Raw genomic sequence first — 25,390 nt, 5'->3', positions numbered from 1 at the left:
AAAAAAACAAAATACAAAATAATCTGAATGCAGTATACCACATACGAAACAATAGACATGCACAGAAACCAAAAACGGTTTTAAAGAAACAGCTACGTTCTGAATTAGTACGAAAGCAAAAAGCATCTAATTTACCTCTTGTTAAAAAGCATAAGAATTTACAAAGAATTTGTCAAATGTACTTTGCAGTGCGTTAAACAAACTACTGGGATAGCATTTAGTAGATATGTTAGGTACTTCTTTACAAGTAAATCATCTTGGTTATCATAAACAATAAAGAAGGCTTTTAATAAACAATAAACAATCAGTTACTTTATACATAGCGGGCTGAACGCTACCTGAATTTCACACGCTGATCGCCAGGTAGGATATTTAGCGATACACATGATTACAAGGACACTATACCTTGTGACATTAAGGTTTTCATGATAAATCTGATTTTCACTTTCTGACTGACACTCAAGATGGAGGAACTCCATGTGGCTTCCTAGTGTGAGTCATGAGCTGTGAGAAGTGAGTAAACATCCCAGAATGTGGAGCTCTGTTTATCATCTAAGGTGTTTGTGTCTCTGAGGTTCACTAGTGATGGGGACGACTAACACACACGGGCTAGGAAGTGTTTGTGTCTCTGAGGTTCACTAGTGATGGGGACGACTAACACACACGGACTAGGAAGTGTTTGTGTCTCTGAGGTTCACTAGTGATGGGGACGAATAACACACACGGGCTAGGAAGGGTTTGTGTCTCTGAGGTTCACTAGTGATGGGGATGACTAACACACACGGGCTAGGAAGTGTTTGTGTCTCAGGTTCACTAGTGATGGGGACGACTAACACACACGGGCTAGGAAGTGTTTGTGTCTCAGGTTCACTAGTGATGGGGACGACTAACACACACGGAGTAGGAAGTATAGAATAGTCTATGGATGTTTCTGAGGAATCACTGAACCTGACTCTTGGAATGGTAACAACTTGGATGGGCAATCACAGCTCCACCCACAAGACTGCTCCACCCATGTGAGACACATTCCCAACGCACTGGAGATAGAATGTTAACAGACTGAAATGTTATGGTTAACAGGAGAACAGGGGGGAGGGGCAGAAAGGACAGGGGGGAGGGGCAGAAAGATCCTCTCTCTTTCCTCATTAGGGTGGGAGCAACGATGGCAGCATTTAGTTGGCTATGAGGACGAAGAGAAGCAGACATGACGAGACAGATGGAGCCAAGGAGCAAAATGATATGAGATGACCTCAGGGGTTAACACTGAGACCTAGTGATGACCTCAGGCTCTGAAACTGAGACCTAGCGATGACCTCAGGGGTTAACACTGACGCCTAGTGATGAGGCCTAGTGATGACCTCAGGGTCTAACACTGACGCCTAGCGATGACCTCAGGGGTTAACACTGAGGCCTAGTGATGACCTCAGGGGTTAACACTGACGCCTAGCGATGACCTCAGGGGCTAACACTGAGGCCTAGCGATGACCTCAGGGGTTAACACTGAGGCCTAGTGATGACCTCAGGGGCTAACACTGACGCCTAGCGATGACCTCAGGGGTTAACACTGAGGCCTAGTGATGACCTCAGAGGGGTTAACACTGAGGCCTAGCGATGACCTCAGAGGGGTTAACACTGACGCCTAGCGATGACCTCAGGGGCTAACACTGACGCCTAGCGATGACCTCAGGGGTTAACACTGACGCCTAGCGATGACCATGTCCTCAGGCGGAGTATACTCATCGTCACTGTAGATGAGGTCAACTTCAGTGGCCTTTGAGTTTAAATAAAGGTTATTGAACTGAATTGATAAGATGTAAACTATTACAAGCTCCTGTCTGGGAAATATCTCCTTGTGGTTAAACTGCTTTATAGTTTCTACAAAGCAAAACTTCCTCAAACTAAGAACAGCTACAGGGAATCTCAATTCCATCAACTTCTTCTTCTTCTTCTTTGAGGGCTTTAGGAGAGCTCAGTGAGGACTAAGGGCTCTGGGAGAACCCGTCTCTCTCAGCTGTGCAGCTACAACGGGTCTTCCTCAGGTCACACGCCTCCATCTCAGGTCACAATAACAACCAGCTTCAGGGTTAGGGTAGGGGGGTAGGAGGGTAGGGGGGTAGGGGTTTGGAGAGCAAGCAGCGCTGGAGGGGGCAGGCTGGCGTTGTGGCGCTGCAGCAGAGCGGAGGACAGCGCAGCCAGAACACTTGAATCACGATGCTGAAATGGACGGAGGGGGCAGGCGAGTCACACTCCTACTGCCCAAACCTCCCTGTCACACTCCTACTGCCCAAACCTCCCTGTCACACTCCTACTGCCCAAACCTTCCTATCACCTCCTACTACCCAAAACCTTCCTGTCACACTCCTACTGCCCAAAACCTTCCTGTCACACTCCTACTGCCCAAAACCTTCCTGTCACCTCCTACTGCCCAAAACCTTCCTATCACCCTCCTACTGCCCTAAACCTTCCTATCACCCTCCTACTGCCCCAAAACCTTCCTGTCACCCTCCTACTGCCCAAAACCTTCCTATCACACTCCTACTGCCCAAAACCTTCCTGTCACACTCCTACTGCCCTAAACCTTCCTGTCACTCTCCTACTGCCCTAAACCTTCCTGTCACATTCTTACTGCCCAAAACCTTCCTGTCACACTCCTACTACCCAAAACCTTCCTGTCACACTCCTACTGCCCAAAACCTTCCTGTCACCTCCTACTGCCCCAAACCTTCCTGTCACACTCCTACTGCCCAAAACCTTCCTGTCACCTCCTACTGCCCAAAACCTTCCTGTCACACTCCTACTGCCCTAAACCTTCCTGTCACACTCCTACTGCCCAAAACCTTCCAGTCACACTCCTACTGCCCAAAACCTTCCTGTCACACTCCTACTACCCAAAACCTTCCTGTCACTCTCCTACTGCCCAAAACCTTCCTGTCACACTCCTACTGCCCAAAAACCTTCCTGTCACACTCCTACTGCCCTAAACCTTCCTGTCACACTCCTACTGCCCAAAACCTTCCTGTCACACTCCTACTGCCCAAAACCTTCCTGTCACACTCCTACTGCCCTAAACCTTCCTGTCACTCTCCTACTGCCCAAAACCTTCCTGTCACACTCCTACTGCCCAAAACCTGGCTGCCTTCCTTTCTCCCTGTCTGTCTGTCTGTCTGTCTGTCTGTCTGTCTGTCTGTCTGTCTGTCTGTCTGTCTGTCTGTCTGTCTGTCTGTCTGTCTGTCTGTCTGTCTGCCTGCCTGTCTGTCTGTCTGTCTGTCTGTCTGTGTCTGCCTGCATGTCTGTCTGTCTGTCTGCCCTGGTCCTCAGTCCAGTGGAGGTTCACCAGGATGGGAGTGTTAGGAGGGGCGGACCGCAGCCCTGCATTGTCCTCCATCAGTCCTGATTGAGTTTGCAGTGATCTGCAGAGCGGCACTTATCCTGGAGAGAGAGGGGGGCTCTGCCTCTGCTCCATCAAGGGCTTCCCAGGAAGAGGACTCTGGCGGATGATGCTAATAGATGGTTATGGGTTAGGGTTAGTTAGGGTTAACCCTAACCCTTCCCAGGAAGACCACTCTGGCGGATGATGCTAATAGATGGTGATGCATGTTTCTGTGTGTGCCTCCCCGTGTCTGCGTGCGTCCGTGTGTGTGTGTGTGTGTGTCTGACTGTTCGTGTGGTTGTGCTCTAACACTAGGGGGCATGTGTGTATGTGTGTGTGTCTGACTGTTCGTGTGGTTGTGCTCTAACACTAGGGGGCGTGTGTGTGTGTGGCGGGGCGGAGTCTGCTCTCACCATGGCGGCGGCGGCGGCCTGGGCAGCCACGGCGGTCTGGTTGGCCTGGTGCTGCGCGGCCTTGATCTTGGCCTGCAGGTGGGCGGGGGGGTGGAAGTACTTGCACTTCTCGCGGGAGCAGCGGCTCTTGATGTAGTCCATGCACACGGTCACCGTGTTGTCGCTGGTGTCGATCATGGGGCCGTCGCTGGGGTGGGCGAAGCGGCAGTCCGTCTCCCCCCGGGCACAGTTCCCCCGCTGGAACTCACGGCACACCTGCACACACACACACACACACACACACGCACACACGCACATGCAAACACACACGCACACACAAACACACACACAAACACACACACGCACACGCACATGCAAACACACACGCACACACAAACACGCACACACACACACACACACGCACACACACACAAACACACACACACAAACACACACACACACACACAAACACACACACGCGCATGCAAACACAAACACACACACGCACACACACACACACACACACAAACACACACACACAAACACACACACACACACACACACACGCGCATGCAAACACAAACACACACACGCGCACACACACACACACACACACACACACACACACACACACACACACACACACACACACACAAAAATGACACAAACAAAAATAAGCCCAGGGAATTCTTTCATCTGACCATCATGATTTATCAAAGCATTTTCAGTTTGAAGTAGAAACTGTGTGATTGGTTATCAGATGAAACCAACTGCCCTCTGTGCAGAGAACAATGTATACAGTAGTTAGTATACAGTAGATAGTATACAGTAGATAGTATACAGTAGTTAGTATACAGTAGATAGTATACAGTAGTTAGTATACAGTAGATAGTATACAGTAGATAGTATACAGTAGATAGTATACAGTAGTTAGTTTACAGTAGATAGTATACAGTAGTTAGTATACAGTAGATAGTATACAGTAGATAGTATACAGTAGTTAGTATACAGTAGATAGTATACAGTAGTTAGTATACAGTAGATAGTATACAGTAGATAGTATACAGTAGTTAGTATACAGTAGATAGTTTACAGTAGATAGTATACAGTAGTTAGTTTACAGTAGATAGTATACAGTAGTTAGTATACAGTAGATAGTATACAGTAGTTAGTATACAGTAGATAGTATACAGTAGATAGTATACAGTAGTTAGTATACAGTAGTTAGTATACAGTAGATAGTATACAGTAGATAGTATACAGTAGTTAGTATACAGTAGATAGTATACAGTAGATAGTATACAGTAGTTAGTATACAGTAGATAGTATACAGTAGATAGTATACAGTAGTTAGTATACAGTAGATAGTAAACAGTAGATAGTATACAGTAGATAGTATACAGTAGTTAGTATACAGTAGTTAGTATACAGTAAACTCTGTCATTATAGACTCATAAACCAGTTTATATGTTTACTCTAGTTTGAGTTTGATCACAGGAGGTCCTCGCTTGCAATCTGTGACTAACACACACACACACACACACACACACACACACACACACACACACACACACACACACACACACGGGCATGAAACATTCTCACTTAGTGTAGGAGTGTCTTCATCCCTCAGTGGAATATGGCCTCTCATTAGAAACCACATCGCTCAGTTGCTAAGTGACAGCACTTGGGCTCAAACACACACACACACACACACACACACACACACACACACACACACACACACACACACACACACACACACACCTCCACTTCTTGTCAAGGCTACAATATATCCCCCCCTCTTCACTGTGGTACCAGCGAAAACGCCTTCAGAACTTCAGAACGTGACCACAGAACCGGAGCAGAACCAGAGCAGAACCGGAGCAGAACCAGCTCCAGTACCGGCAGTGAGCCCGACTCAAACACCCAGCCCTTCCTGACGTGTCGCGTGCGTGATGTTCCTATTACAGCGGAGCGAGTGCGGGCGTGTGATTGGAGGGCGTCGGGGGCGGAGTCACCTCCAGCTTGTCGGTGCGTAGCAGCTTCTGCGCGGAGGGGGAGGAGCCCTGCAGGGAAACGGGGGGGCTGCTGGGCATGATGAGGGGCGAGCTGGGCAGCATCTCCGTGGGAACCAGGCCCATGCTGTGGGTCACGGGGGTCAGGTAGGGGGCGTAGCTCAGCCCGGGGCTGGAGCCCAGACCCTGGCTCACAGGAAACGTCTGCTAATGAGGGAGGGAAGGAGGGAGAGAGAGCGCTTGTGAGGAAGAGAGGGGAGTAAACGAGACGCCACACTGCGGTGGGAGGAGCTGGCGCCGGGAGGGCGGGGCTACTCACCATGGGCTGCATGGCGGTGCCGGGGATCATGAACTGCATCTGCTGGGCCAACATGGCCGCCGCCGTCTTCTGCTGGATCAGGTTGTTCCGGCCGTTGATCTCCAGCTGGGTCTTCAGGTGGCCGGGGGGATGCAGGTACTTACAGTTCTCCCTCGTACATCGACCCTGAGAGAGAGAGAGGGAGAGAGGGAGGGAGGGGGAGGGGAGAGAGAGAGAGGGAGGGAGGGAGGGAGGGAGGGGGGGGGGGGAGAGAGGGGGGGGGAGAGAGAGAGAGTGAGGGAGAGAGGGGGAGGGGAGAGAGAGGGAGGGAGGGGGGGGGAGAGAGAGTGAGAGAGAAAGAGAGGGAGAGAGAGGGAGAGAGAGAGTGAGGGAGAAGGAGAGAGGGAGGGAGGGGGGGGGGAGAGAGAGAGAGAAAGAGAGAGAGGGAGAGAGAGAGAGGGAGGGATGGAGAGAGAGAGAGAGAGAGGGAGGGATGGAGAGAGAGAAAACAAGAGCGAGTTTAAAAACACCGGCTGGGTTTCATGGCAACACAGCGGAGGAGAGACGGGGAGACGGCGGCGGCGTGGGCGGGGCCGGAGAGCGTGAACAACAAGTGGAATATGAATGAGGCCCTCAGCCTCGAGGCAGGTCAGACACGCACACCGACTCCCAGAGCAGCTAGCGATGGGGGCGGGGCAACGCTGTCATGAGAGGCTGTCTGGTGGGCGGTGTGGTCCGCTGGGGTGGGGTGGTTGCCAGGTTCTGGCTGAGGGAACAGAGGAGAACAGAGGAACCTAGAACCTCCCCCTGCAGCCCTGCCTAGCAAGCCGAGCAAGGCCGCTGCTCGTACAGGAAACGCAAACGAAAGGTCGAGGGTCGCGCTCTCCGTGGGGCCTCGCGTTCGCTGCCAATTACCGTCAACCCAGAGGCTAATGGCAAACACACTATGATCCAATAGATTCCTCCTTGGCACTGCTGATGGGGGAGGTAGGGCAGAGGAGGTGGGACAGGATGGAGGGACAGAGAGAGACAGAGAAAGAGGGAGAGAGAGACAGAGAAGAGAGACAGAAAGAGAGAGGGAGAGAAAGAGGGAGAAGAGAAAGAGACAGGGAAAGAGAGAGGGAGAGAGAGAGAGGAGACGAGGTGGACCAGAAGGGACTGAGGAAGAGAGAGGGGGAGAGAGAGAGGAGACGAGGTGGACCAGAAGGGACTGAGGAAGAGAGAGGGGGAGAGAGAGAGAGGGGAGGTGGAGGAGAGAGAGGAGCAGTGGAGGAGATGAGAGGAAGGCATGCACAGCAGTGACCTAATTAGCCACGCATTTCCCCAGTCACACGGTGAAATAGGACATCCTGGTCCAGGGACAGATCCTTGGACAGCCGCCCTTCAGACACACACCGTACAGTACAGTAGAGTACAGTACAGTAGGCGTACAGTACAGTAGGTGTACAGTACAGTAGGCGTACAGTAGGCTTACAGTACAGTAGGCTTACAGTACAGTACCACTGTGCGATGCTGCACTTTAGGCCTTTAAAGTTAGGTTAGCAGTAGTAGCTAGTTTGAGCTTGAGAACGAGGCTGAAGCTAACTAGCTTAGGCCTACACCACAGCTGCGGAGCCACAGTGTGAATAACCACGCTAATTGTCTCAATAGAACATGAACATGACACTGTAGCCGACACAGAGAACATGGTCTATCCTGTCTGTCGCTCTAGATAAGGGTTAGGGTTAGGGAGAACATGGTCTATCCTGTCTGTCGCTCTAGATAAGGGTTAGGGTTAGGGAGAACATGGTCTATCCTGTCTGTCGCTCTAGATAAGGGTTAGGGTTAGGGTTAGGGAGAACATGGTCTATCCTGTCTGTCGCTCTAGATAAGGGTTAGGGTTAGGGTTAGGGAGAACATGGTCTATCCTGTCTGTCGCTCTAGATAAGGGTTAGGGTTAGGGTTAGGGAGAACATGGTACATCCTGTCTGTCTCTCTAGATAATTGGGAGTCTCTTGCGCACCTGAATCAGATCTCAGTGACAGCGCGTGGGCGGATGTACTATGAGGAAACGGGAACATCGGCACGCTAACTTCGCTTGCTCAACAAATCCCAATTGAATGCGATCCAAGGTTTGGGTACGCGACCTTCTTCAGGTGTTAAGTCCTGTCACTCACCACTTGGAGTCAACGCCGCTGTCCAACACGACTCCCCTGAGGGGCGGCCGTTTCTAGTGAGCCATTACGATACCAGGCATATTCTCCAAGTTACAGGCAATCACGCGGGCACCCTTCATCAGGAGGGGCGACGCTCCCCGAAAACCCGCAGTGCTGGTAACCAGAGTGATCACGTCGGCCAGCTGGCTGCTGTCTGATTGGATAAGAGCGCTGGAGGGAAGTGGTAATTTTCCGGCCCGCTGATGTACAGGGCTCGTCTGGGAGTGTTTGACTGTGTGCAGTCCAGTGCTCCCCTCGTCTGATTTAATTTTGGGGATATAAAACTATCTATCTTAGCGATGAGACACACACTCTAGAGACAACGTTCACCAATACAGTATTGTGATACAGCCTGTACTCTTCATGTTCTATACTTACTAGACAGACAGGCCTGTGGCAAGAAGAAGAAGAAGAAGAATTAGAAGAAGAATTAGAAGAAGAATTAGAAGAAGAAGAATTAGAAGAAGAAGAATTAGAAGAAGAAGAATTAGAAGAAGAATTAGAAGAAGAATTAGAAGAAGAATTAGAAGAAGTAGAAGAAGAATTAGAAGAAGAAGAAGAAGAATTAGAAGAAGAAGAAGAATTAGAAGAATTAGAAGAAGAAGAATTAGAAGAATTAGAAGAAGAAGAAGAAGAAGAAGAAGAAGACACTACAGATGGAACACACGCGCACACACACGCTTTTAGGCTTTTGCGAGACCTCCAGGCTCTGCCTAGGAAGACTCCCACACTCTGGGCTCAGTATCTCAACTGGAGTGGCATGTGTGAGTGAGCATGAGTCAATCAATCAATCAATCAATCAATCAATAAATCAAAGCTTTATTTATATAGCGCATTTCATACCCAGAGGCAACACAATGCGCTTTACAGAGAACAAGGGAGGTGGGCATACGACCCACCCCTACATATTCCAGAGGGAAGCAAAAAAACAGTAATCACCCTGAGTGTGTTGTGATTGGCTGACTGTGTGTTTGTGTGTGAGTGAGCGTGTAATTGAATAGGTATGTGTGTGTGTGTTTGATTGAGGATGACTGTGTGTGTGTGTGTATCACACCTTCAAGCCCTAGAGTAGTGAAAAGGTGACAAGATCCGAAACTAAGTTCAGGTAGGGGGGCCCTGGTAGCCTGGTATGACCATCCCGATCTAGCGAGCTCACTGCTTCGCTCCGCAATATCGCTCTGGCCTTCGCCCCATAGAGAGCGACTACGTGGGCGGGGGTACTTGCCTTGACAGACAAACACCTTCAGCCAATCAGCGTTCAGCAAACTTTTGCCAAATCCAGTCGGAAGAACAGCAAAAACGTCTTTTCCACCGAGAAACTCCGCTAGTGCATACTCTTGTTCATGTTTAAGTGTTATGGTTAAGTCTATTTCTGCAACAACTGCACTTAAAGCTGCGTTTATTCTTCTAATGTTAACATTACCACTCATTGCTTCGGGAGCCGCTTTAGCAAGAGGCAGGGACACGAACCAATCAGGGGCTGCTTTCCACTGTGGGGCGGAACAGCTGTTAAAACGCAGTCCCTGATTGGCCCGGTATGGTCTGGATTTTGGCATAATCGCTCTGGAGGAGGCGAAGGCCAGACCGTTCTGTGGTAGTGAAACAGAATGTGAGCTCGCGAGAATGGGATGGTCGTAACCCTAACAACCCTAACCCTAACCCTAGGGCCCTGGAGCTTCCTCCCCCGGAAGAAAATGTAGTTATTTTAATATGTAAATGTATAAAGCTTTTTGGAGCGTTTTGAAACTAGAATTTCAGTGTGTGAGTAGATTCACGGCTCATGCTAGACACATAGTATATCCACCCCATATTATACAATTAGTGAAGCATTTTAATCCGTTTCAGAGTTTTTCCTAAAAAGAGAAAACAAATATTTTACAAATACTTGGTAATTTACTTTGGTAATGGTTTATTTCAACCAATTACTCTTTTTTACACTTTAATCTCCCTCTTGCCTCTTAAAAAAAAAAAAGGACCACCAGCCTCCTCTGCCTTATGGACCAGCCTCCACGTTCCACGATTGGGTTAACTACCTAGCTAGCACTAATAAACCCACGAGCTAAATATGAGATAGTCAACACAACTCAACTACGACAAAGTTCACATCTAGCTACACAACTAGCCAAAAGATGTGTAGTTTCTGAATAATTTATGATGAAAACATCACCGTATTGGATGCCTAGTTTAGCCTGCGAATTAGTCAGTTAGCTAACGTTAGCTAGCTAGGCTAGCGGGAAGATTCTGGAAAGACGGTCAGAAAAGATAGCAAGGCTGTTTGGTTCCTAAAATTAATCACCTTATAAAACGATGTCAAGCCACAATATTGGTAACTGAACCAAGCAAACCAATAAATAGCTTAATTGTTTCTGGTCCAAAAAGCTTAGCACTTCCCCGATTTTAGGCAAGGTTTCCATTTGTCAGGTTCCAGATTCGTCAGGCCCATAGAAATGCCACAGAATTACTAAAACTACACTATCCAATAAGGTTGATGCTCGCCTGAACACCGTCTGGAAGGACAATCTCATAGCAAAAGCAGAAAATGCGCAGGTGCAGTCAGTCTCCCCTCACTCACCCAGCGGACACCTAACCCTAACCCTAACCCTAACCCCACCTAACCCTAACCCTAACCCTAACCCTAACCCACCTGTTTAACTGTCAGGTTCTACATGATTCACGTGAATTACCTAGTTGACACTAAAAATGGCGATAGTAACCAAAAGGCGACGAGTTTGCAGGTATAGTGGGAACGCTGATACGTTCAACGAACGCTGGTGAATGAGGCTTGGCCACTGTCCTGTAGCAGTGATGGCCTCAGCCAGGCCCACCGGACACCGTGACGTCACACCATCACACCCTGAAGAGAAGCCATGACTCGTCCTCCGGGTGTTTAACGTCTGTCCTGTGCTGTGATTGATTCTGTGTCGCAGCGTTCGTTCATCATTGCTCTCCATCTGAAGATGAGGTAAGTGGCAGTGAGACCGCTAGGGGAACACATTAGGGTGCTCAAAGCCCACAGCTTCCCCCTGCATGACCACACCCCCTCCTAGGGTCCGTCTCAATCCAGAGTCAGATCTATCTTGAGTTCTGTACTGAAGGTCCCTTTCAGAACTGATGCACGCACGGCCCTCGGCGGGCGCTGTCTGTCACTCACGCCCACGCTCGCCAGGGCGCTGGTGGCACCAGACATGCCAGATGACCGGAGAGGCAGATGGCTCGGAGAGAGAGGGGGGGAGAGAGAGATAGAGAGGGGGAGATAAGAGACTTTTGATGCTCTTTATTGAGACGTCCTTACAAAACACTAAACAGCAACCAATTTAAAACCACAGTTATTGTCTTAAACCAGAGAGAGGGGGAGGGGAGAAAGGGAGGGGAAGGGAGAGAGAGGGGGGGGAGAAAGGGAGAGAGAGAGGGGGGGAGAGAGACAGACAGAGAGAGGGAGAGAGAGGGGGGGGAGGGGTGAAGAGAAAGGGAGGGGGGAGGGAGAGAGGGGGGGAGAGAAAGGGAGAGAGAGGGGGGGGCAGGCAGAGAGAGGGAGAGAGAGAGGGGGGGAGAGAGACAGACAGATAGAGGGAGAGAGAGAGGGGGGGAGAGACTGACAGAAAGAGGGAGAGAGGGGGGGGAGAGACAGACAGAGAGAGGAAGAGAGAGAGGGGGGGAGAGAAAGGGAGAGAGAGGGGGGGGCAGGCAGAGAGAGGGAGAGAGAGAGGGGGGAGAGAGACAGACAGAGAGAGGGAGAGAGAGGGGGGGGGAGAGAGACAGACAGAGAGAGGAAGAGAGAGAGGGGGGGAGAGAGACTGACAGAGAAAGGGAGAGAGAGGGGGGGGAGACAGACAGAGAGAGGGAGAGAGAGAGAGGCTGCCAATTAGACAGAAAGGAGCGTGTCTTTATTCTAGCTCTACTGTACTCTACACCTCTGTAATCCAGGGTGCTGCAGGAGGAGCATTCCTCACCGACCAATGAGAAACCCTTTCACCCTGAGCGATGGGACCAGGGGCTCCTGACCGATCACTAAGAGGCAGCCATGAGGCGCTGGAGTCAGGCGCCATCTCGCCCCCGGGGTGGGGCAGGGGGGGGGCAGTGAGGAGAGGCCAGTCGTCTCAAGACGCCCCACACCGACAGAGCAGACACACATTCATCCTCCGCCATGTGATCTGCGTCCGGTTATGAAAGGGAGGTTCTGAAGCCTACAGGCGCGTGACTCGCTGTCGCCATGATTACGCCCCGGGGCTCGGGACACGTCGCTCGCACGGTTAACAGCGGCGTTTTGCAGTCGCCGCACGCCTGCCCGTTTCCACCGAGGAGCTGGCGGGCACCGCACTGCTCCTGATGCTAAGAATACCGCAAGGACCGGACCATTATCTCTGGAGGGGGGGGGGCGCAGTTGTCTGAAGGCAGCATCACAGTCAAACGACTGGAAACACCCTTTTATAAATACCTGCCCCACATAGATGAATCACAAGACCCTGTAATTGAGAAAACAGACCTATTCATTTCCCACCAAGGCTAGGGTTAGGGCTAGGGTTAGGGTTAAGAGGGTTAGGGTTAGGGTTAAGAGGGTTAGGGTTTCTTCTGTTGTAAGAGTTACGTCCAACGCCAGTGAAAATAATAATCCTGGGGGGGATGGAGATGAATGGCTCTAATTTCATAAACAGATTAGGATTAGGCCCTCTTAGCCCATTTAGACCTGCCCCTGTGGAGGCTGGCTAGTTCTGACCACTAACTGCCCCTGTGGATCCAGCACTGAGGAAACAGGGGGTTCACATACATGTTGGGGTCAGATCACGGCAACGCTGTGCTCAGAATGACCCCTGGTGGTCGTCTGAAGGCAGTGAGACAGATCCAAACACTTTAGCCTCTAGAATCAAGACCGCCACAGAATGACAGCGTCGCCTCCAGGAACCTCTTGGCGAGGCCTGAGGAGAAGAATATTCACCCAATAGGCAACGCTGTAGCAGCCCCTGCTACACTGACCCTGGAAAAAAACAGCCTCGTGACCCCCCCCCCTCATCAGCTGTGTGCGGCCGGTGAATGGTGGGCGGAGTCACGGCTGCCTGCGTCTGTGGGCGGCTCACAAGAGGGCCTCTCTTCCCCGGGGCTCAGTCCTGGCCTCCGCTCTGCTGACGACCCCAACATTTGCATTTTCCCTCAATGGGGCCGTCTATTCTGCTGGGGCAGAGACACAGACAGGCCTCCACCCCGTCCATTAACCCTAACCCTAACCCTAACCCTAACCCGTCCTAACCCAGAGACACAGACAGGCCTCCACCCCGTCCATTAACCCTAACCCTAACCCTAACCCTAACCCTAACCCTCCACCCCGTCCATTAACCCTAACCCTAACCCGTCCTAACCCAGAGACACAGACAGGCCTCCACCCCGTCCATTAACCCTAACCCTAACCCTAACCCGTCCTAACCCAGAGACACAAACAGGCCTCCACCCCGTCCATTAACCCTAACCCTAACCCTAACCCGTCCTAACCCAGACACAGACAGGCCTCCACCCCGTCCATTAACCCTAACCCTAACCCTAACCCGTCCTAACCCAGAGACACAAACAGGCCTCCACCCCGTCCATTAACCCTAACCCTAACCCTAACCCGTCCTAACCCACCCCGTCCATTAACCCTAACCCTGACCCTAACCCGTCCTAACCCAGAGACACAGACAGGCCTCCACCCCATCAGCACACCGGTCAGACTGGCCAGAGACAGACAGCAGACTGGCCAGAGACAGATAATAGACTGGTCAGAGACAGATAATAGACTGGTCAGAGACAGATAATAGACTGGTCAGAGACAGATAATAGACTGGTCAGAGACAGATAAAAGACTGGTCAGAGACAGATAAAAGACTGGTCAGAGACAGATAAAAGACTGGTCAGAGACAGATAACAGACTGGTCAGAGACAGACAGAAGACTGGTCAGAGACAGATAAAAGACTGGTCAGAGACAGATAATAGACTGGTCAGAGACAGATAAAAGACTGGTCAGAGACAGATAATAGACTGGTCAGAGACATGGCCGCCTGGCAACATGCTCCCCTCTCTTCTACATCATTCCACCGTCTTTACTGGGGCTCCACACTCAAGAGAGAGAGGGCTTGACCTACGTTACGGACGTGGTCTCCCTCGTTCTTTATCCACACCCCTCTCTTTCTCCCAAGTCTTCATCGCTGTTGCCCACACTATAGTCACTGCCCTAACCCTAACCTAACCTAACCCTAACCTAACCCTACTATAGTCACTGCCCTAACCCTAACCTAACCTAACCCTAACCTAACCCTAACCCTACTATAGTCACTGCCCTAACCCTAACCTAACCTAACCCTAACCCTACTATAGTCACTGCCCTAACCCTAACCTAACCTAACCTAACCCTAACCCTACTATAGTCACTGCCCTAACCCTAACCTATCCTAACCCTAACCTAACCCTAACCCTACTATAGTCACTGCCCTAACCCTAACCTAACCTAACCCTAACCCTACTATAGTCACTGCCCTAACCCTAACCTAACCTAACCTAACCCTAACCCTACTATAGTCACTGCCCTAACCCTAACCTAACCTAACCCTAACCCTAACCCTAACCTAACCTAACCTAACCTAACCTAACCTAACCTAACCCTAACCTTACCCTAACCCTACTATAGTCACTGCCCTAACCCTAACCTAACCCTAACCTAACCCTAACCCTAACCTTACCCTAACCCTACTATAGTCACTGCCCTAACCCTAACCTAACCCTAACCTAACCCTAACCCTAACCTTACCCTAACCCTACTATAGTCACTGCCCTAACCCTAACCTAACCCTAACCTAACCCTAACCCTAACCTTACCCTAACCCTACTATAGTCACTGCCCTAACCCTAACCTAACCTAACCCTAACCCTACTATAGTCACTGCCCTAACCCTAACCTAACCTAACCTAACCTAACCCTAACCTAACCCTAACCCTAACCCTAACCTAACCTAACCTAACCCTACTATAGTCACTGCCCTAACCCTAACCTAACCTAACCTAACCCTAACCTAACCCTAACCTAACCCTAACCCTAACCCTACTATAGTCACTGCCCTAACCCTAACCCTAACCTAACCCTAACCCTACTATAGTCACTGCCCCCCCAGCTCACACCAGCAGGAACCCTGGCAGCTGAGGACACAGCAGGGGGTCCACCGTGTTTCCCCCCCTGCCACACCTCAGAGAGCTGTCATCCCAGGTGAGGCTGTGACTGAGTCCTCCGTCATCCGTTTGTCCTCCTGGCGAGCAGGGGAGGAGGGCTCTGGTGACAACTGACACTAATTTCTTTGACATGAAGCCGGCGATATGTGTAATCCCCTCACGCCATATCAGACAGGGTTAACCCTCCCCCTAACCCCTAACCCTAACCCATATCAGACAGGGTTAACCCTAACCCTAACCCTAACCCTGACCCTAACCCTAACCCTTACCCAAAACCTAACCCTAACCCATATCAGACAGGGTTAACCCTAACCCTAACCCATATCAGACAGGGTCAACCCTAACCCTAACCCTAACCCTAACCCTAACCCATATCAGACAGGGTTAACCCTCACCCTAACCCTAACCCTAACCCTAACCCATATCAGACAGGGTTAACCCTAACCCCTAACCCTAACCCTAACCCTAACCCATATCAGACAGGGTTAACCCTAACCCCTAACCCTAACCCTAACCCTAACCCATATCAGACAGGGTTAACCCTAACCCTAACCCTAACCCATATCAGACAGGGTTAACCCTAACCCTAACCCTAACCCGAACCCATATCAGACAGGGTTAACCCTAACCCTAACCCATATCAGACAGGGTTAACCCTAACCCTAACCCATATCAGACAGGGTTAACCCTGACCCTAACCCATATCAGACAGGATTAACCCTAACCCTAACCCGAACCCATATCAGACAACTTCCTATATCGGCACTGACCTGGCAGGCTGGCCCGCCTTTCCCACTCTCTCTGTCTTTCCTCCCCCCCTCTCCCCTCCTTTCTCTCTCTCTCCTCTCCCCTCCCCTCTCTCTCTCTCTCTCTCTCTCCGTCTTCCTGCTGCAACAGGAACCAGACCGGATGGCCGGTGGTGTCCAGGAGGCCTGTAGAAAGAGAAGCCTGACCCCGCTGAGGGAGGGAGAGAGAGAGAGAGACAGAGAGGTAGAGAGAGAGAGGGGAGAGAGAGAGGGAGAGAGAGAGAGGTAGAGAGAGAGAGGGGAGAGAGAGAGGGAGAGAGAGAGAGAGAGAGAGAGAGAGGGGAGAGAGAGAGGGAGAGAGAGACAGAGAGGTAGAGAGAGAGAGGGAGAGAGAGAGAGAGGGAAAGGGAGCGAAAAACGGAGAGTGAGAGGGAAGCGGGGAGAGAGAGGGGAGGGGAGAGAGAGAGAGAGAGAGAGGGAAAGGGAGTGGAAGAGGGAGAGAGAGAGGGAGGGCAGGGCCTGGATGCACACAGACAGGGAGGCCCTTCATCCCCCAGGCAGGGGGAGGTTCCTCAGGGCCCCGCTCCGGATCCCGGCCTCCACATCTACTCTGCTGTGACATCCGTACGGAGCCCAGAAAACGGACCCGGATCTTCTCTAATGGAACAAGAGCCAAACGGAAACACTTAACGTCCATTATGAAATGACACCAGGTGACCTTCACTCTCCAGCAGGGCCTGGTGACTCTAACCCTAATCCTAACCCTCTCCACGCTGGGATCTAATACCATCAAGACATAGAGGTTGTGCAGGCGATCACATAACATCCTAGAAAGCTAATGAGCAAGTCTCTTACAGTAGGCTAGTATACTGAACCACCCTTTAAACAAATCTATCTAATTAAGAAACAAAAGACTGGCCAACTCATCTGTACTATCTTCTCTATCTCTCTCTCTCACACACACACACACACACACACACACACACACACACACACACACACACACACACACACACACACACACACACAAAATAACTTTTTTCCTCCAGAGGTGGTGTGTGTGTGTGAGGTGTGTGTGCCCTGTCAGGTGTGTGTAGGACTGTAAGGTACCTGCAGGAGCCCAGCTGGTAATCCCGTGAGCCCAGCCCTGCTCCAGAGGGTAATCCAGCCCTGCTCCAGAGGGTAATCCAGTGAGCCTAGCCCTGCTCCAGAGGGTAATCCAGCCCTGCTCCAGTTAATCTGATCATCAGTGACCTGCTGAGACATGAATCCCCCCCCCTGAGCTGCTCTAATCCCCCCTCCCCCAATATCCGTCTGGCTCCGCCCCCCGGGGGGCGTCAACCAAGCAGGTAGTGGAGCACCTTTCACTGATGACCAGAGCAACACTCCCTGACAGACACAGCGCACGTTAAACACAACGCTCCATGGTCACAGTGCAGCCATCTGCCCACTCTATTCCATCTGCCCACTCTATTCCATCTGAGCACTCTATTCCATCTGAGCACTCTATTCCATCTGCCCACTCTATTCCATCTGACCACTCTATTCCATCTGCCCACTCTATTCCATCTGCCCACTCTATTCCATCTGACCACTCTATTCCATCTGCCCACTCTATTCCATCTGCCCACTCTATTCCATCTGCCCACTCTATTCCATCTGCCCACTCTATTCCATCTGGGGTTAGGGTTAGGGTTAGGGTTAGGGTTAGGGTTAAGTCCCGGGTGCTCTGGCTAATGTTTGGACATGCTCAGCATTCACACGTCTCACTAATCTGCCATGAGCACTCTGGGTTTATTGGATAGAAGAGGTTTCCGCTAACAAATTTGCATAAATGACGACTCTTGTACTGTATGTGGATGACAGCTCGTCAATGAAGTCAGGTCACAGGGTTTCCGTGTCACTCGTCAGTATGGCTCCCGCCCTAGCTCGCCCCGGGTTCGATCTCAGGTCCTCTGACTCTCCCACGCCCAAGACGACCTTACACAAGCACCGCCTTAGCCGCGCCGAAAAGCGATTCGATGGCACGCACCGGTGGGCGGTGTTTAAACTGAGTGGTGAGTTTGGCCGATGGAGCTGGGTTACACCTGGGCTAGCTGGGTTACTCCTGGGCTAGCTGGGTTACACCTGGGCTAGCTGGGTTACACCTGGGCTAGCTGGGTTACTCCTGGGCTAGCTGGGTTACTCCTGGGCTAGCTGGGTTACACCTGGGCTAGCTGGGTTACACCTGGGCTAGCTGGGTTACTCCTGGGCTAGCTGGGTTACACCTGGGCTAGCTGGGTTACTCCTGGGCTAGCTGGGTTACACCTGGGTCATCCGTGTCGGAGTGAGAAACACCGCGGAGAGAAAAACCTCTTTAAAAAGCTACATGCTCAAGTGTCTGCCGGTGGTATCGACTGGGTGTCAGGGAGTGAGTGCCACTGATGTAAATCCATAGCAGAGATAAAGTGGGATAATGAGATGGAGGACAGAGAGAGAGGGAGAGAGAGAGAGAGAGAAAGAAGGGGGAGGGAGAGAGAGAGAGAGAAAGAAGGGGGAGAGAGAGAGAGAGAGGGAGAGAGGGCTGATCTATTCATCAAAGCCCATTTCCAACACACTCAGCAGAGAGGGGCAGGCCGTGTGCAGGCCGGCCGGTTCTCTTCTCCCGCTCCGCTCAGGGCAGCGCTCTGCGTGAGCTGCCATTCTGACGGCACAACGTCACAGGAGGTGCAGGGACGAGGAGAGGCTGAGGGAGGAGGCGCTGGGACGGGGAGAGGCTGAGGGAGGAGGCGCAGGGACGGGGAGAGGCTGAGGGAGGAGGCGCAGGGACGGGGAGAGGCTGAGGGAGGAGGCCCAGGGACGAGGGGAGGCTGAGGGAGGAGGCGCAGGGACGGGGAGAGGCTGAGGGAGGAGGCGCAGGGACGGGGAGAGGCTGAGGGAGGAGGCCCAGGGATGAGGAGAGGCTGAGGGAGGAGGCCCAGGGACGAGGGGAGGCTGAGGGAGGAGGCCCAGGGATGAGGGGAAGCTGAGGGAGGAGGCCCAGGGACGAGGGGAGGCTGAGGGAGGAGGTGCAGGGACGAGGGGAGGCTGAGGGAGGAGGCGCAGGGACGAGGGAAGGCTGAGGAAGGAGGCGCAGGGACGAGGGGAGGCTGAGGGAGGAGGTGCAGGGACGAGGGGAGGTTGAGGGAGGAGGTGCAGGGACGAGGGGAGGCTGAGGGAGGAGGTGCAGGGACGAGGGGGGACTGAGGGAGGAGGCGCAGGGACGAGGGGAGGCTGAGGGAGGAGGCGCAGGGACGAGGGGAGGCTGAGGGAGGAGGTGCAGGGATGAGGGGAAGCTGAGGGAGGAGGTGCAGGGACGAGGGGAGGCTGAGGGAGGAGGTGCAGGGACGAGGGGGGACTGAGGGAGGAGGCGCAGGGACGAGGGGAGGCTGAGGGAGGAGGCGCAGGGACGAGGGGAGGCTGAGGGAGGAGGTGCAGGGACGAGGGGAGGCTGAGGGAGGAGGTGCAGGGACGAGGGGAGGCTGAGGGAGGAGGCCCAGGGACGAGGGGAGACTGAGGGAGGAGGCGCAGGGACGAGGGGAGGCTGAGGGAGGAGGTGCAGGGACGAGGGGAGGCTGAGGGAGGAGGCCCAGGGACGAGGGGAGACTGAGGGAGGAGGCCCAGGGACGAGGGGAGGCTGAGGGAGGAGGCCCAGGGACGAGGGGAGGCTGAGGGAGGAGGCCCAGGGACGAGGGGAGGCTGAGGGAGGAGGCCCAGGGACGAGGGGAGGCTGAGGGAGGAGGCCCAGGGACGAGGGGAGGCTGAGGGAGGAGGCGCAGGGACGAGGGGGGACTGAGGGAGGAGGCCCAGGGACGAGGGGAGGCTGAGGGAGGAGGCGCAGGGACGAGGGGGGACTGAGGGAGGAGGTGCAGGGACGAGGGGAGGCTGAGGGAGGAGGCGCAGGGACGAGGGGAGGCTGAGGGAGGAGGTGCAGGGACGAGGGGAGGCTGAGGGAGGAGGTGCAGGGACGAGGGGAGACTGAGGGAGGAGGCCCAGGGACGAGGGGAGGCTGAGGGAGGAGGCGCAGGGACGAGGGGGGACTGAGGGAGGAGGCCCAGGGACGAGGGGAGGCTGAGGGAGGAGGCGCAGGGACGAGGGGGGACTGAGGGAGGAGGCCCAGGGACGAGGGGAGACTGAGGGAGGAGGCGCAGGGACGAGGGGAGGCTGAGGGAGGAGGTGCAGGGACGAGGGGAGGCTGAGGGAGGAGGCGCAGGGACGAGCTTCTCTCTCCTGGTGGAACTCTCACGGACCGTGACAGAGTTCTGGGAAGTGAAGAACGGGGGAACAGAGTGGGTGAACGTGGGCCGGGGACGTCATTCACAAAATATGTGTGAAAGACAAATGATTAATGATCATGACAAAAGCACACACATGAATTAATGAACCGTGGTGCTACAGCCTCCTAGCCGTGCACTTCTAATGGTCTTTAAGAGACGCCCACCAGTGATACCACACTCTCTCTCTTTCTTTCTTTCTTTCTTTCTTTCTTTCTTTCTTTCTTTCTTGCTCCCTCTCTTCTTTCTCTCCCTCCCTCCCACCCTCCCTCCCTCCCTCCCTCCATCTTAGTCTGAGTGTGCATGCCCCCAATTAGTGTCCCCACCTGTCACGACGGGTCAGTGCCACAGGCATCTGCTGGGTGTGAAATTGGCCATCTCACTTTCGACCCTGAACTCCCCCCCCCCCCCAATCCTCCACCACCCCCCATCCTCCACCCCCAGTGGAGTCTGCTGCCCGCACTGGCCCTGACCCCCATGGTAAGGCCCGTTGCTGGGCATGTGGGGGGCATGGTGCTGATGGAAGTATAGCACCCTAACGTACGGACAGGCAGCCTGAACTAACGTAATGACCACAGCTTATTCAGACAGAAAAATCCATCTCTCACTTTCATTTTCCAGACTGGAAGGCAGTAATAAATGGCCTTGTATCCCTAAGCCTAACGGCCTTGTATCCTAACTGCAGCACTGGGAGCAGTCATAGAGAAGCCAAGAAAGGATGGCGTTCGTTTACATGCTGAGACAGTTCAGAGGTACGAGTTTGTGCGTCAGAAGGCAAACACCAGCTCATGTAATGATAGTTCTTGTTTACATGCTGTGTGAGAGTTCAGAGATAAGATTGAGTGTGTCAGAAAGCAAACCCCGGCTCATTTAATGGAGGTGCTATATTGGAGGTGCATGTGGCGCCAGCTTGGGTCATAAATCTGCGCCGCAGACTGCAGAGACACTGGTAGAACTGCTCCTGTCCGCCACTGCAACCCTGCTTCAGGGCATTGAACAAGCAGGACTTCACTAAAGCAACACTAAATGTCTCTACCAGCCTCAATCAGAGGCTGGCCTCTGTCTCTGCTCTCACTCGGTCTGCCGGGGGACGGACCTGGGCCTCGAACACTAGAGATGAGATGAGGGAGGGGCCTTGAACACTAGAGATGAGATGAGGGAGGGGCCTCGAACACTAGAGATGAGATGAGGGAGGGGCCTTGGGAACTGTTGTCAACTGACATGAAAATTGAATTTGGAGCCTGGCACGACTATTCGAACATTTGAGTATTCTAACCAGGGCTCGAGCTTCAGGACGTCCTGGGGTTAATAAAGGGGGGGGGGGTATAAAATAATTTCGGGACGAATTTGGGATGAAAGTTGAAAAAAATAATTAGCATTAGGGATGTCAACAGTGAACAGTCAATAATATTTTGACTGCGCTCGCATGTCGGTTAAAAATAGTCAGCAACACATTTCCTCATTGATTCGTTGGGTCTTATGTTGAATGGTGCATTTGAAACGGTTTCGAAGCTGCGCTTTCTCGCTCTAACACAGCCAGTTGAAACACACACGTGCTGCAGTGTCCACAAAGCCCCTCCTCTCCTCTCTCTCTCTCAATTCACCATCTTCTTGTCACTCCGCTTGTCTCATTCATAAACGGAGCAGTGTAGCATTTCATAGCGGTTGCAATTCCAGGCTAAAGGCAAAAGAGCTGTGCGCACATCCAACCTTAGTAGGCCAGGTGCTGGATCTGAGAGGACATACGTGAGAAGAGAGGAGGGATCCGCACACTGATATCTCCCCGTTCACTTGAAAATACGCAACGCTTCGACCCTTAGGTCTTCATCAGGCAACTTCAAGGCGGCTGTAGCTCAGTTGGTAGAGTGGGTTGTTCAATGATCGAAGGGTCAGTGGTTCGAATCCCAGCTCCGACTGTCCACATGTCGAAGTGTCCTTGAGAAGGACACCTAACCCCAAAATTGCTCCCAATGAGCAGGTTAGCACCTTGCATGGCAGCTACCGCCATTGGTGTGTGTGTGTGTGTGAATGAATGGGTGAATGAGAGGCCATTGTAAAGTGCTTTGAGTGCCACTAAGGTGGAAAAGCGCTATATAAGTGCAGTCCATTTACCATTTATTATGTGAACGTGCAAGGAAGTGGGAAGGTAGCCATATTCCACACTCGCTGTCGTGCTGGTAAACCAGACGGCATACTTGCATTGCCATTGGCTGACAGTGAGATTCATTCTTAAGACACATTATTTTTTACTTGTTGTAAAATTTGTTACCAAATTTTGGGACAGGTTCCGGTTGTACTGGGAAGGGATGTGACATGGACTAAAGACTGTAGTAAGACTGTACTTGTGGTCTGGGGTAGCCAGCCTGACACACAGCACTGAAGGTTATAGATCTAGGCTAATTAGACATAAGCTTCAGATTTATTTATTTATTTTGTTCTGAAGGCCAATTAAGGAGGTCCCTGGCTCATTAGAGCGTCTGGTCCCCTCAGCGCCCACCCGTCCTCTGCTCCCAGGATGGCGAGACGTGGCTCAGCTCCGCCCCCCTCTCTGACAATTCTTTCACTACCTCCATTTTACACTGGCAACAATGGGCAGAGTGTAAGAACTAAATCATTCTTCTTTGATGAGGTGCGCGTGTGTGTGTGTGTGTGTCCTTATGTGTGCGATTGTGAATGGCTGTTCAAGCTCTTCAAGCTTCATAATGGCTGCAGATTAATGTTTTTACTGTGTGTGTGTGTGTTTGTGTGTGTGTATGAACAAACACAACAAGCACTAGACATCACAAGGAATTCATGTAATGTGATAGATAAGGTGATAGAAGAAGAAGGAAGAATTCAAAATCGCTTCATGATAGGAGCAGGAGAATAGAAAGGTGATCTGGTAGAGAATAGAAAGGTGATCTGTTAGGGAATAGAAAGGTGATCTGATAGAGAATAGAAAGGTGATCTGGTAGATAATAGAAAGGTGATCTGGTAGATAATAGAAAGGTGATCTGGTAGATAATAGAAAGGTGATCTGGTAGATAATAGAAAGGTGATCTGGTAGAGAATAGAAAGGTGATCTGGTAGATAATAGAAAGGTGATCTGGTAGAGAATAGAAAGGTGATCTGGTAGAGAATAGAAAGGTGATCTGATAGATAATAGAAAGGTGATCTGGTAGGGAATAGAAAGGTGATCTGATAGAGAATAGAAAGGTGATCTGGTAGATAATAGAAAGGTGATCTGGTAGAGAATAGAAAGGTGATCTGGTAGAGAATAGAAAGGTGATCTGTTAGAGAATAGAAATGTGATCTGTTAGGGAATAGAAATGTGATCTGGTAGAGAATAGAAAGGTGATCTGGTAGAGAATAGAAAGGTGATCTGGTAGATAATAGAAAGGTGATCTGATAGAGAATAGAAAGGTGATCTGGTAGAGAATAGAAAGGTGATCTGGTAGATAATAGAAAGGTGATCTGATAGAGAATAGAAAGGTGATCTGGTAGAGAATAGAAAGGTGATCTGTTAGAGAATAGAAATGTGATCTGTTAGAGAATAGAAATGTGATCTGGTAGAGAATAGAAAGGTGATCTGGTAGAGAATAGAAAGGTGATCTGGTAGATAATAGAAAGGTGATCTGGTAGAGAATAGAAAGGTGATCTGGTAGAGAATAGAAAGGTGATCTGTTAGAGAATAGAAATGTGATCTGGTAGAGAATAGAAAGGTGATCTGTTAGGGAATAGAAAGGTGATCTATTAGGGAATAGAAAGGTGCTCTGGTAGAGAATAGAAAGGTGATCTGGTAGATAATAGAAAGGTGATCTGGTAGATAATAGAAAGGTGATCTGGTAGATAATAGAAAGGTGATCTGGTAGAGAATAGAAATGTGATCTGGTAGAGAATAGAAAGGTGATCTGGTAGAGAATAGAAAGGTGATCTATTAGGGAATAGAAAGGTGCTCTGGTAGAGAATAGAAAGGTGATCTGGTAGAGAATAGAAAGGTGATCTGTTAGGGAATAGAAAGGTGATCTGGTAGAGAATAGAAAGGTGATCTGTTAGGGAATAGAAAGGTGATCTATTAGGGAATAGAAAGGTGCTCTGGTAGAGAATAGAAAGGTGATCTGGTAGAGAATAGAAAGGTGATCTGGTAGATAATAGAAAGGTGATCTGGTAGATAATATAAAGGTGATGTGTTAGAGAATAGAAAGGTGATTTGTTAGAGAATAGAAAGGTGATCTGGTAGAGAATAGAAAGGTGATCTGGTAGAGAATAGAAAGGTGATCTGGTAGAGAATAGAAAGGTGATCTGGTAGAGAAGAGAAAGGTGATCTGGTAGAGAATAGAAAGGTGATCTGGTAGAGAATAGAAAGGTGATCTGTTAGGGAATAGAAAGGTGATCTGGTAGAGAATAGAAAGGTGATGTGTTAGAGAATAGAAAGGTGATCTGTTAGGGAATATAAATGTGAGTGCTGTGAAGAGAGGAGAGTGGTTAGCAAGGTGTGATGACAAGGCTCCATTTAATATCAGTAAGTAATGAGAATGGTCTAAAGGTCAAGCGTGTAGCCACTTCCTGCTTATCTGACACTGAATGCAGCTAGCCTGGGTCTGTGAATGCAGCTAGCCTGGGTCTGTGAATGCAGCTAGCCTGGGTCTGTGAATGCAGCTAGCCTGGGTCTGTGAATGCAGCTAGCCTGGGTCTGTGAATGCAGCTAACCTGGCTCTGTGAATGCAGCTAACCTGGGTCTGTGAATGCAACTAGCCTGGGTCTGTGAATGCAGCTAGCCTGGGTCTGTGAATGCAGCTAGCCTGGGTCTGTAAATGCAGCTAGCCTGGGTCTGTGAATGCAGCTAGCCTGGGTCTGTGAATGCAGCTAGCCTGGGTCTGTGAATGCAACTAGCCTGGGTCTGTGAATGCA

General features: G+C 51.2%; 1 protein-coding gene across 3 annotated transcripts in view; it reads right to left on the bottom strand.

Moving 5' to 3' along the window:
• The window catches only part of LOC311327467 (muscleblind-like protein 2a), a 47,214-nt gene that overhangs the window by 12,976 nt on the left and 8,848 nt on the right, over nucleotides 1-25,390 (bottom strand). For all 3 annotated transcript variants that reach the window (XM_084460515.1, XM_084460514.1, XM_084460516.1), the window contains exons 2-4: nucleotides 6,100-6,264; nucleotides 5,784-5,987; nucleotides 3,784-4,038 (exon numbers count right to left, since the gene is read on the bottom strand). In XM_084460515.1, coding sequence (XP_084316641.1) covers nucleotides 3,784-4,038; nucleotides 5,784-5,987; nucleotides 6,100-6,264 — 624 coding nt within the window. The remainder of the gene's footprint in view (nucleotides 1-3,783; nucleotides 4,039-5,783; nucleotides 5,988-6,099; nucleotides 6,265-25,390) is intronic.

This window comes from Borostomias antarcticus (genome assembly GCF_949987555.1).
Source record: "Borostomias antarcticus genome assembly, chromosome: 32".
NCBI lineage: Eukaryota > Metazoa > Chordata > Actinopteri > Stomiiformes > Stomiidae > Borostomias > Borostomias antarcticus.
The sequence above is the reverse complement of the archived record's forward strand: the minus strand, read 5'-3'. Positions and strand labels throughout refer to the sequence as shown.